The sequence below is a fragment of the Lethenteron reissneri genome, chromosome 6 (genome assembly GCF_015708825.2).
Source record: "Lethenteron reissneri isolate LAM-NWPU_2019-01 chromosome 6, ASM1570882v1, whole genome shotgun sequence".
NCBI classification, from domain to species: Eukaryota; Metazoa; Chordata; class Hyperoartia; order Petromyzontiformes; family Petromyzontidae; genus Lethenteron; species Lethenteron reissneri.
Genome location: NC_083784.1, coordinates 2,780,190 through 2,793,080, shown reverse-complemented (window position 1 = coordinate 2,793,080; position 12,891 = coordinate 2,780,190). Strand labels below are relative to the sequence as shown.

The following is a 12,891-nucleotide window of genomic DNA, read 5'->3' as shown; positions in this document are numbered from 1 at the left end:
GCTCTTGGCACCGCAGTAAAGAAAGTGGGAAAGGTGATGGTGATCGGAGCAGGGGTTTCGGGGCTCGCTGCCGCGCGGCAACTGCAAAGCTTTGGCATGGATGTCACCATTCTGGAGGCCAGGGTACGTTTCTTGTTTGTTATCTTTTCACAAGGTTTTTTAAAATATATATCGTGTGTAGAAGTACTGAACTGCTATCATCTTTAGAACGCATCTGTAAATGGTGTGCATGCGTATAACATCCAAAGATTGTGCATTTACGCTTTCAAAGCTGTAGTCTTGGCGTAATCTGGACTCTCATGTCGAAGCCCCAACGGGGCAAGGCGAAAGGCAACTAATGTCAGAAAATATTGCTTATATTAGAACTATGCCTATGTAAGGTTTCTTAGATCTAGATTCCACTGTTTTAGTTGTGCGAGTGTTTTTTATCTGTCGTCCAGGACCGAGTGGGAGGCCGTGTGGCCACGTTTCGGAAGGGAAACTACGTGGCTGATCTTGGCGCGATGGTGGTAACTGGCCTGGGTATGTACTCTATGTCCTTTTTAAAAAATTCTGTTGATAATATCTATGTTAACTTCATATCTGAAAAAAAAACTAGATTTATATGGAAAGTGGTTTTAGCATTGCCAATATTTAGCATTTTTGTTCCCGAGTAATGTATTTTTTGGCAAGTACATATATTTGCCTTTCTGCAGACATTGTATAATCTCCTATATATTACAACATTTTCAACCTTAAGAATGTCAAACAAATATATATATATATAGGCATCAGATAAGTCAGTTTCGATCGCAACACAAGCAACCGTCATCAGGTGTGAAAATAAACACAGCAGGATGACTGCTGTCGTAGGAGAAAAAGCTGCTGCAATAAGAGTTTATAGAGGATTTTGTCACATTGTACCTAGTATCATAATATTTCTATTTAAATGAAGACTTAACATCCACCACCATTTATTTAATTGATAGCTATTTTAAACATATATAATTTCTTCACATCCCTTTGTTAATCGACTGCTGGATAAAGTCCCCCCCCCCCCTGCACCGTGTTGATCACGGGGCTTATTTAACCATACTTCACACTACTCAGTGCGGTTTGTTGATGTTGGTGGAGAGCCAGGGCCAATTCAGATATAACGCCCCACCTAACATTACCCGTGGCAGGGAATAGAACTCGGAATGCTGGGTTGATGTTGCGGTGTGTTAACCCCTGCGCCACTGCTCTCCCAGGAGTTTTAGTTGCTAAGATTAATTAAATATTTTTTTACGGAGTTTAACCTGACCCTGACAAAAATTTCCATCCGCTTGATGTGTTGTGCCTGTCCCGATTAGGTGGGACACAGCCTTGAGAGACGGTTTTAAACCGACTGAAACATTTGGAATCCTGGAACCAGATTGTGATACACAAGTGTCTCAAAATATCTGAATCTGGTTCAGGGCCTGGGCAGTGGCAGGGCTATTGACACATTCATTGCGTGTGACGTTCAGTTTATTGCACTGTGAGGACACGGAATCATCACGTCATTGCGCCACTGTGGCGAGATGTTAACTACCTCGCCTGGTATGCATGAGGTCGTGGGTTCGATCCCGACCCTGACGGCTCTATATTTTGAGTTTGCATGTTCTTCCCTTGGTTTTTCCCTCCACATTTAGAGTTTTTGGCTGAAATAAATTTCCATATGATAAGCTATCATTTGTGGTCAGGTTGCTTCTGAAAAAGAGCTGTAGCTTTGTTTGTCTACATGGGTGTTGACTCATTCATTGCATGTGACTTCAGTCAGTACACTGAGAACATGGCAACACCACGTCATGTACACGCATGTCGACCGTGTTATTGCATGTAACATGAGTGGCACAGCTTGACTTATGCACTGCAAGAGAAGCCCGGTGCCTTGTGAACTGCGCCGCTATGGCTCACTGCGGCCCAAGCAAGGCTCAGTTGTACATTGGTAGATGATAATAATGATAGCATGTGCTTCGGTTGTTGTCCAAACGCTTGCGTTTGCTCCCCGTGCCCTCTTCCACAGGTGGAAACCCAATGGCTGTCGTCAGCAAGCAGGTCAATATGGAGTTGGCAAAGATTAAGCAGAAGTGCCCCTTGTATGAAACGAACGGCCAGTCGGTAAGTGCAATTTGCACGGCACAGGCAGCATTCCATGCCAATTGAGAAGGAGAAATAAGCAATGGCACATTATAGTTGCGGATTTTACTTGTCAATACGTTTCACTCGTATATTATATCTTGGTTCGTAGAGCATGCTGATATGTTTGCAAGACGTACACGCATGCTGCAGATGCTGTGAAGTGGATTGGAACAAGTACAGCAAGTAGGATGCTTATTTGTGCAGAATTCGTGGCCTTCCGTTATATGTGTGGCTTATTTTCCACTATATCCAAAAATGCTCATTGAGTAATTGGTCAAACATCCCATGTTGGATCCTCCTGAAGAAGTGTATGTAAGCTCGCTCATGCTTCCTAGGGTAAATAAATAAATATACTTAATTTCAAGTAATTTTAAATCATAATTGGAATATAAGTCAGGTATTGGTGATTGTATCATTGATGGTACCAAATAGACTGATGCTGCTGGGTGATTATATTCATTGACGATGAGAGAATTGCAGATATTCCATTGAGTTTAATTATTATGGCTTGAGTGGTTGACATAATCAATATCTGCCGGCTATCACCTGATGCCCATTTTCCAAGCTCTTGAGCAAATTAATCGATTGAGCAATGCTCTCTACAGAGCTGGGATTTCCACCCCAATTTTAAAGATTTTATTTCAGAGTTGGATCTTAATTGTTTTTTTAATGGAAATATATCACGGTGTACAATTTATATTCTTTGGTCTTTCGGTAAAGTCACGTAGATAGGTTCAAAGAAAATAACAAAAAACTACGACGTTTTGATCGCAACACAAGCGATCGTCTTCAGCTTTTATCTTGCCCTTGCAGCAGAGCCTCCATTTTCACTCGATTGGATCAACGTCACAATTTATTGCAATATCTTATAAGTCGCTTGTTATGAAATATTTTCATTATTGACCGGTTTGGAATTTACGGCGTAACAAGTGACATGCCGCCTCTTTCCTGAAAGGCGAAACTCGATTTAAAAAAAAATGAGGATTTGGTTTGAATTACTTAGTCGGTTAACTCACTAAATACGGATAAATAAATGCTTACCACAATCAAAACAGCATTTCATCGTTGGGCTGTGTGCGAGTTTTTCTGTAAAATTTTACCGTAATCCTGTTTTAATATTGCATTAAGCAGTGGCTTTTCCGATGGAAAATTCCACGTATGAGTAGCTCTTCCAGGCTCGGTGCCACCTACCATGCTTGCTGCATATATATTTATTTCCATATTAAATTCTTTTTCAGCAGACGCTGGTCTGCCAGGATCAACATTTAGCTGGGGGGGGGGGGGGGTACATTTGCACGCAATAATAAAAGGCATTAGACCTTCTGCCTTTATGAACGAGTTATTGTTCATTGTACTAATCGGTCAACCCGATTAGTTGTCTTGGTTGAAATAAAAATTCAATTTGGCGAGAGTTGGCTTTTCACAAAGGATGAAAACTGTTCACGGAAAATGTATGCACGTATTATATATATATATACGGTCAGTAGGCAGATATCTTAAAAAATATATATTTCGTCGATGTTAAAGTGGAAAAATGTATTAAGAAAAGACTCGTGAAACTTTTTTTCACAAAGACTTCACAGGGGTAGTGATGCGCTTGTGATTTCCCCCCCCCCGCTCCAAATGCTGCCAAGATTGTGCAGTGCACAGTAAAACACATTCACCGATAAGAAACTGTCGGGCGCACACTGAGGACTTTGCGTTGTGCTGCCAAATTACGCTGCCCACGTCTTGAACTCTGTAGATAACGGTCGCGACCGCGGCAGTGGTCCCACCGTTGTATAAACGCTGCGTTTCCCTCTTTTGTACCGACGTGACGTTTATGCAGTCGCCGTTTCAAAACACAGTTTAAAACACACGGGTCTTTCTTTTTTTTCAGTGTGCATGTTTCTAAAGATGCATGTTCGTTAACACTCACCAGTGTGTAAAGTTGTGTGATGATTTTCTGAAACGTTTTATGTTCCGGTTGAATGCTGCTTGTGTGCATAGTGGTATATATTGCTGAATTCTGCAGTTTATTAATGCCACATTCATGTAAAGCACATTTTTTTTTTATAATTGCAAACAATGGTTGTTTAAATTAAATTTTCCGGCTCGCCTGACACTACAGATGACGCGAGTTAAATTTGTTCGTTCTAAATTAAAAGGCAGCGCTGCAGATTTTGACATGATTTCTTGTTCAGTTCACAAAAGAGGGCAACCAAGGTTCACAGTGTAACAAGAGATCGTTATTTGGAACATTGCAAAGTTGCTTGCAATTACATTGCAACGATGTGAAAATCGGTGCAATGTCCTTGTCAAATTATAATGCCAAACTGCAATTCACTGTCCATTTAATGATATTGCCAAGATTCGGTCTTGTGTGGAGTTTGTTTGCACAGCTGCATTTTTTTAGTTTGTACTTGGAATGATAATATGGTTTTGCAAATTGCCTGTTACAACGCTTGTGATTCATGTATTTCCATTTCTGTTAAGTGTAAACAACTAATGATGACTTAGTTGCTCCAACGGGAGGAAAAAAAAGGTATTCCTCAAACACAAGTGAAATATGAAAAATAAGAAAAGGTTTTTACCCTTCCTGGCAATAAAGCAGACATTAAGATGTTCAAACACCAAATAGAAATTCTAGATGTGAAGCTTTCGTGACTGCAAAGATTCATATTCTAGGTTTTTTTCGGTAAAGTCACGTAGGTAAAAAATTTAAATTAATAAAAGTTAAATAAAAAAAGAATTAAAAAATCACGACGTTTTGGAGGCAACACAAGCTTCCGTCTTCAGGTGGAACTGTCATAGCACGATAGCTGTATCACTTGATACAGCTATTGTGTGGCGTTTGTTTGAACAGCTATCGTGCTGTGACGGTTCCACCTGAAGACAGAAGCTTGTGTTGCCTCCGAAACGTCGTGATTTGTATTTTATTTTTTATTTTACTTTTATTAATACAAATTTTTTACCTACGTGACTTTACCGAAAAAACCTAAGTATAAGAATACCAAATATAAACCTGTTTTATTTGTGTGTTCACCACAAGTATGGGTGGTTAATGCAGACTTGATGACTTGCAAAAAGGTTTCAATTTGGTGTTTGAACATCTTAACACCTTATTCTTGGTTCTTTCGGTAAAGTCACGTAGAAGGGAAATAATAAAATAATAACAAGTGAAGAACAGAGCTGTCAGAAAGAGGACGGCTGCTTGCGTTGTAGCCGAGACGTCGTGAGAATTGTATTTTATTATGTTTTATTTTTATTCTTTTATTATTTCCCTTCTACGTGACTTTACCGAAAGAACCAAGAATATGAATCCCTGCAGTCACGAATGCTTTAAATCGATATCTTAACACCTGTTTTATTGCCGGAAAGGCTAAACCATTTTCTTGTTTTTCATACTTTGATACTGGCAAAAAAATATCCCATGAAAAGTGAATTATTTGTACTGTAATTTGTTATCCCTGCGAAAAGAAAAAAAAGGGGAATCGGTGCGATCTGTCGGTCGTCGGGAGCTTCCAGCGGAATGCGAAGAGGCTCTCTTTTGACTTTGACTTGTTCTGTTATTTCTCCTATGTTCGCCCTGCTCCGGGGATATTGAATTCTTGAAGGGAGAAAGATGCACTAACGTACGTATTACATTGCGATCTCTCAACAAAACAACAAGCTCAACTGTAAAAAACGCGTCAACGTGGTTGACATCTAAACAATATGGCTGTATGTCTACACTGTGTTGCATAATCGCGCTGTACCAAAAGATACTCCTGCTCTGAAAAAAAAAACTATTGCCACCAATCAGAATTGGTCCCACGCTACGTAATAATTTCTGCGTATTAATGGGTGCACCATAGCCATTACTCATGTTATAATCCATTGATTAATATGTATTATGACATAAGCATTGGCTCCTGTTTGTGAGAATTAATTGTTTACGATTTATGAAGAAATAAATGCAGGCGTACGGCGGTGGTGCAGTGGTTCGCGCAGTGCACTATGAACCAAGTGGGCGCCATGGTGCTGAGATGTTAACTACCTCGCCTGGTATACAGGATGTTGTAGGTTCGATCCCGACCCTGACGTCTGTATATTTGGAGTTTGCATGTTATCCCCATGGTTTCGTAGATTTTCCCCCGGATCCTGTGGTTTTTTTCCCTCCACATTTAGAAACATGTGTTTTAGAGTATTTGGCTGCTATAAATTTCTACGTGACAAGCCACTGCTTTGAGCTATCATTTGTGGCAAAGTCGTTTATGAAAAAGAGCGATATAGCTCAGTGGATCCTTGCCTGGTAAAATAAAAATAATATATTATAGTACAAGTGACCAGAGGTTTGATCCTGGCTACGGTCAACATCAGTGGCGAGTGATGTATGAACAGGTCTTGGGCTCACCCCTTTCACCAAACCGCGCTGCGCAGTATGGTGAAGTATCGTCAAAACATCACATGGCTGACACCACATGGGGAGGCCTTCATCCAGTAGTGGATGGGCAAGGGCTGTAAATTAAGAATTGCACATGATATACTCATGTTGTGTTTGGGCTAATGACAGACGATAAGAAAACTACAGACAAAATTGCAACGTAACAAATGGGTGAATCATTACATGCTTAATAACCAAACGTGGGAAAGGGGGGCAGGGGGCATGTGTAGGCATGGGGTTATGATTATGCTTCGGGGCTACTGATTGGTTGCAGCATTTTTTTTTTATCGGAGCAGCAGTGTTTTGCAATCTCATGCCGCTCACCATGTCTTTCTGCACGCAGATGTGACACGAGGTCGTATTCCAAGAGGTTACTCGCTTCCCAGCGACCATGTACCTGGCCCCCCACAATGTGCTTGGGCCCCAGGGTTTGTGATCGACTTAAAAAAAAAACAGTTGGAACTGAGAAAATCTGTCGCTGAGCATCCATTAATCAGCTGTTTAAGACTTATTTAAAGGTCTTCAAGAGACATTGACAAATCCCAGCAAACTACAGTAGACTCTCGATTATCCGTGCTAATGATGGGCAGGATGGCCGTGGATAATTAAAAATTGCGGATAATCAATAATATCCATTTTCTGAAAATCTCTATGCCAAAAACCACGAATATTCAATCGCCCGATCGATGAGCGTGCTCAGTGATAACACTTTCCGGCTCCCGCGCAGAAGACTGCCCGCTAAGTGGATAGCAGAGCCACGCCAATCAACGTTAATCGGACTCCACTCACTATTCAAAAGATGCAACTACTGTGCTGTAGAGGCGATCACGTGAATTTTTGATTAATCGGAGCACATATTTGTTCGGTTTAAGCACGTGACTTGTAAGAAACATTTAAAATAATAACAATGTAGAACTGTTTTTAGATGATTAATTTGGGCTTAAGGGAAAATCCATGAGTTATTAATTTATGTCAAAAGGTACGCAGTAAATCCGCAAATCGGATAAACTGCGTGGAGAACCGATAGTCTACTGCATATTGATAACCATGTATCTAAATGCCTTGATAAACTATCACAATTTTAAAAGTCCATAATATTTAGCTGCGATCAATTTATTCAAATGCGATAAAAATTGGTATCGAGGAAATGTCAGGAGTCGCATTAACAGGAGTCCGCATCTATGGACACAAACAGAGTGGAAGGAATATGTTGGCATAGCAATTGTAGAGTATGGATAAGCAGGCCACAAACATCCTCTAGGGAGGCTCTCTTAGAGTTTCCTCTAGTGGAGGCCCTTCTGCCAGCAGTGGCACAAACAAATTTGCCCAAAACGGATTTGCCACGTTTGTGAATATCTTGCTGGTATGACAGGTTTCAGTTTTGTTGCCAGAAAAAAGGGGACTGGCAAAGGAGGGCTAATGATGTAGATGCTCACCCCGAGCTCTCATTACTTTGATAGTGCATTGTATTTGAGCTGTACGCCTTTTGGCGTCCTCTGGTCGAGCACCAATTGGGTCGAGGCTCAAAAGAAAGCCGTCCCTTGGTGCGGACCAATCAGTTTCAAGGACAATGCATATATTATCATAGTATGTTTTTTGTTTGCATTTTGACTGCAAGTATTGTGGTTAATGCAGACATGAATCCTTGTAAAAAGGTTTCGGTTGCCAGAAAAAAGGGGAAAACCCCTATTATGGTATGGCAGTTCTTTCAGCGATAGTGCAACTGATCCGTGAAAGGGGGAGCATCCTCTAGACTTACGATCTCGTGGTACCTGCACAGGAAAACATTCCAAATTATGATGTCTGAGCGAGGCACGTCCCTTACTAATGCATATGTTATCGCGCTTGTGCGTTATAGCTCTCCAATGTGTTTTTGGTTTGTCCAACGTTTTTCTCCGTGTGCTGCGAGCTTCTTCTGAAGTGGGTTCCGGATGAAGCTCCCAGCACATGGAACAAATTGTTGGACATCGTGCTGAATAACATTAGGCACAAGCCGAAAACCCATCGAAGGGCAACCGTTCTATGCTGTGAGGCTGTGTTCAATCTTTAACCTGCATGTCTCCAACAACTTCCCTTCGCGCTCTGCTATCATATGGGACGTACGTGCCACACGTGTCATCCTTTCACAAGATGCAAATGCTTTGATATTTAACCAACTGATTTTTTCCATTGTGCATTCTTATCCATAATATTTGGACTCATGGTTGATTTGCCTTGTTGAGATTTAAATTTGTGTACATTTGATTTAAAGTAAATTTGGAATTATTGCATTAGTTTTGAAGGTATTGTGGAAATGTTAAGCGGCTGTTAAGAAGTAAATGGTTTGATCTGTTCCCAAGATATTTTGCACACACCTCATGTGGACCTTTAATCATCGAGTTGAGTTTGTGAAGTGGTTATTTTTGTGTACTTTCAACAACATAGAAATTCAGCTGCACCATTTAGTCTTTGCCTTTGGAATGCATTTGCCCTTAAACTTTTAACAACTTTGTTTTGCGATAGATTTAACTCGCCGGCACAGTTAATTATGCGGGGATTTTTGTTTTACAAGAATGGTAATTTGTTTTGTTTAGATTCCACCTGATCCCCTGTAAAATCTTATGGTCAATATGCAAAAAAAATCCATAAAATAATCATTTTTGGCATAACTTACTTTTCAGAAAGTATACGGATAACTTTTGGCATCTTGTTGTGCACGCGAAAGAGGCATTTATTTCAAAGCAAACGTGGCAAGTATATTTCACACATTATTGAAAGTACTTTTTATTCCTAGAATCCCAGTTGGCCTTTTGCAGGTTGCTCGTTTTACGACCGGAGCGTGCGTGTGAAATTTTGGACGGGGGGGGTTTAAACTGTGGTTATATTTACCCACGTGCATTTAAATTTCAATCCGAATCCTGCACGCTTTCCACAATACCTCACTCTGACTTTTTACTCGCTTCGAACCTTCCACCATCATGTTTGTTGTTGTTGATGTGCCCATTTCAGGCTCCCTGTTCTTCCCCCATTCGTCATCGCCGTGCGCTGTTCTTACCTCGCATTGCTTTGTAAAGAGATGATGCTCGCAGGCTGCCCTGTGTCCACTAAGCTGTCATCTCATTGCCACATTATTCGGGGGTGCATTAACAGGAGGGCACCGTCCTTCAGCTAAAGGAAATTATTTTCATTTCGTAAAGCGTAACCAGCCATGCAACCGGATAGACGTTAATTTGGATATAATGAGTCCAATTGGTAAATGTGTATTATTAGGCTGTGGTTTGGAAGGATACAGCAACACACAGCAACACACATTGACTGGTGTAGATAAGTTAAATATCTCGCCGTGACACATCGCAAAAAAAAAAACTTAAATGAGTTGCACCCTCTCGTTCCCTGTTAACCGAGCCCTCGGTAATGACGGTCACTGTAGCGCTGAAGTTTTCCCACAAAATTAGAACTCGCCGCACCACCGTTAATTTTGACAAAAAGCTAAAAGGGCGAGATTCCCCGCACGGCGGTGGTGCTCCGGCGAAGGAGCCACCGCTACATTAGCCGTCGTTTAACGACGCGTGCTGCCCGCCGCGTGGTCGCAGTGAGAAAATTCCCCCCCACCGTGATCCCAAGCAGGTGCCTAAGGAGAAGGACGAGATGGTGGAGCGGGAGTTCAACCGCCTGCTCGAGGCGACATCCTACCTGAGCCACCACCTCGACTTCAACTTCCTCAACGGAAAGCCCGTCTCCCTCGGCCAGGCCCTGGAGCTCGTGATACAGTGAGTGAGGCTGGACCTTGCGATTCAGAGGTCGTGGCCGGGACGCTTTGGTTCATGCTGCCGGCGATGGCGGCTGTTGAAACTGTGCTATAGGTTTCTTTAAATCCCTGCGCTTCTGTCCACCTGAGCGGTCAGAATGGCTACGCCGCAGTCGGTCAACTTGCAGGGGCATGTTCAGTGAGGTGAATTGTGGGTATTCCCCAAAGCTTTCGAGAAGTCTGGCCAGTGTGGAAGAGCAGGCCCAAACACCCTCCAGAGGGATTTTCTTGTAGAAACGTGTGTAGAGTAAAACCTTGGATTGCGAGCATAATTCGTTCCAGAAACTTGCTTGTAATCCAAAGCACTCGTATATCAGTTGTGATCACGTGACGCTCGGCAGACAAAGCGTATACACGTACTACTCGTATTGCAAGACCTCGCTCGTTTATCAAATTAATATTTATTTTAAAACATTACTCGTCTTGCAAAACACTTGCAGACCAAGTTACTCGCAAGCCAAGGTTTTACTGTATGTGTAACTTCTTTTGCACCGTACGTAGCCAACCGCGCTAATCAGAGGTGCGAGGGAGGCCAACAAACTCTTGGAACTTGCTTTAGTGGAGGCCCTTCCGGCAGCGGTGGCGTGAGCAGGCAATTCCAGTGCTGGCACCGTCGTTTTCCCATAATGCATTTAAACATTGCATTATTGCTTAACAATTCTGCAAGCTGCCTACGTTCAGTTGTTATCGCCTCCACCATCTGTGCGCCTCCTCTTGGGTAGTTTGTGACTAATTGTTCTATCGGTTGTGTGTTGCGAGGGGTGCGTCGAGTCTCATGTCGTTGCTTCCTGCGCGTGCCTCTTTGCACGCAGGCTACAAGAGAAGCACGTGAAAGACGAGCAGATTGAGCACTGGAAGAAGATCGTCAAGAGCCAAGAGGAGCTCAAGGACTTCCTGAACAAGGTACGAGTTGCAACTCTGCGAAATTGTCATTGCAGCACACACTGTTGTAAATGTTGTTGGCCAAATTTTATGAAAATGAACAGAATATGTATATCCTTTTATAGTGCTTCTGCACTGTTGCACTGTGCCTTGACACACGGGTAAGAAGCCTACGAGCCTTGCAGACCTGGTGAACGATACTGGATAGGGACGGTGAGAGTGAGACAACGTGGTCCTTTCACCAAACAATCCCCGCCCTCTCCACCAATGACTGACGTACCTAAACCATGGCCTGCAGTTCCCCAGTAACTGGTTCCACCAGCGACGGTGTCGGCTGGGTAGGTGCAGAAGCAGGGGGTGCTAAGAATCATTGGGTATTAACAGGGCAGCTCTCTTTTTATTACACGCTTTTTATTAACTCACTCTATCTGTTGTTGTATCCTCAAATCTTGTAACTCAATTTTTACCCACTTTCCAATGTGGTATCGACTGAAAACTTGGTATACTTATGTCATACTGATGACAATACTATATTTTATCATAAAAAAAAATATATGTTTAAAATTTTTTTTACATGTTATGTTTCGGCTTGGGTCTAATTGTCCACGCACAACTGACGTTGGCTGTAAATCACCACGGCCCCTTACGTTATGGCAAGCTTCGGGGCCACTTCCTGGAGTCATGGAGTTATTCCATTACTAGTACTGTACATTTCATTAAAGCGTTTTAAAAAAAAAGTTTTTTTAAATATTACTTATTTTGTATCTGTTATTTCAGATAAAATGCGATGGCCAATTAACATTCTGCTGTTGTGTTGCATTCGTGAATCGCACGTCCTGTTGCATTGTGCTAAAGTGGATACCTTTTAATTAGCTGGGAGCACCCATCCGATAATTAGTTTTGTACAAAATGTACTTTAACGTGGCCCATCAGCACCTCGGTAAAGTGAATGTTGCCCACTAATGTTTGAGAGTGTTCGGGGCAGTGACTTGATATGGGAACTAATTAATTCCACATTTAAATACTTGAAATGTGAGACGTGCCTTAAAAACTCCCATGGTATGTTGTAAGAGGAAATTCTCGGTTCGGAAGTGGTTCTTTCTGCCCAGGACACGTCGGGAACACAGAAGAATGTTACATTTCTCTTAAGAACATTCCCTTTCCCAGTTGGCTCTGAAGGGAAAAGTAGACTTTGTGCTTGGGCAATAATAATGTGCTTTTGTACTAAATTGTAAGTTCTATTTTAATGCTTCATACTGGATTTGACGTGACACATAATTGAAGGAAAATCATCCTTGACCAATGTTGCCCGGCTCTTAACATGCGTACACGTATAGACGCTGCGCATAAAGCATTGCGTGTCAACCGCTGCTTGTGTTCAGATGTGCTCGCTCACATCACTTGCCGCAACGATCTGTTAAAGGCTATACCGTGGGGGGGGTCTTTGTCTTTGTGTTCAGATGGTGACCTTGAAGGAGCGCATTAAGGAGCTGCACCAGCAGCAGAAGGAGGCCTCTGAGGTGAAGCCCCCGCGAGACGTCACCGCCGAGTTCCTCGTCAAGAGCAAGCTACGCGACCTCAACGCCGCCTGCAGGGTACGTCCGTACGCCAGGGCGGTGGTTGCCACATCTCCCCCCACCGACTCCACCCCGACCCCACCCCGCCCCCGCTCGGT

General features: G+C 42.4%; 1 protein-coding gene across 4 annotated transcripts in view; it reads left to right on the top strand.

Moving 5' to 3' along the window:
• The window catches only part of KDM1A (lysine demethylase 1A), a 32,238-nt gene that overhangs the window by 8,941 nt on the left and 10,406 nt on the right, over positions 1-12,891 (top strand). For all 4 annotated transcript variants that reach the window (XM_061570013.1, XM_061570004.1, XM_061569995.1 and 1 more), the window contains 7 exons: positions 17-123; positions 441-522; positions 2,027-2,121; positions 5,739-5,756; positions 10,154-10,296; positions 11,147-11,237; positions 12,677-12,811. In XM_061570013.1, the coding sequence (XP_061425997.1) occupies positions 17-123; positions 441-522; positions 2,027-2,121; positions 5,739-5,756; positions 10,154-10,296; positions 11,147-11,237; positions 12,677-12,811 (671 nt within the window). The remainder of the gene's footprint in view (positions 1-16; positions 124-440; positions 523-2,026; positions 2,122-5,738; positions 5,757-10,153; positions 10,297-11,146; positions 11,238-12,676; positions 12,812-12,891) is intronic.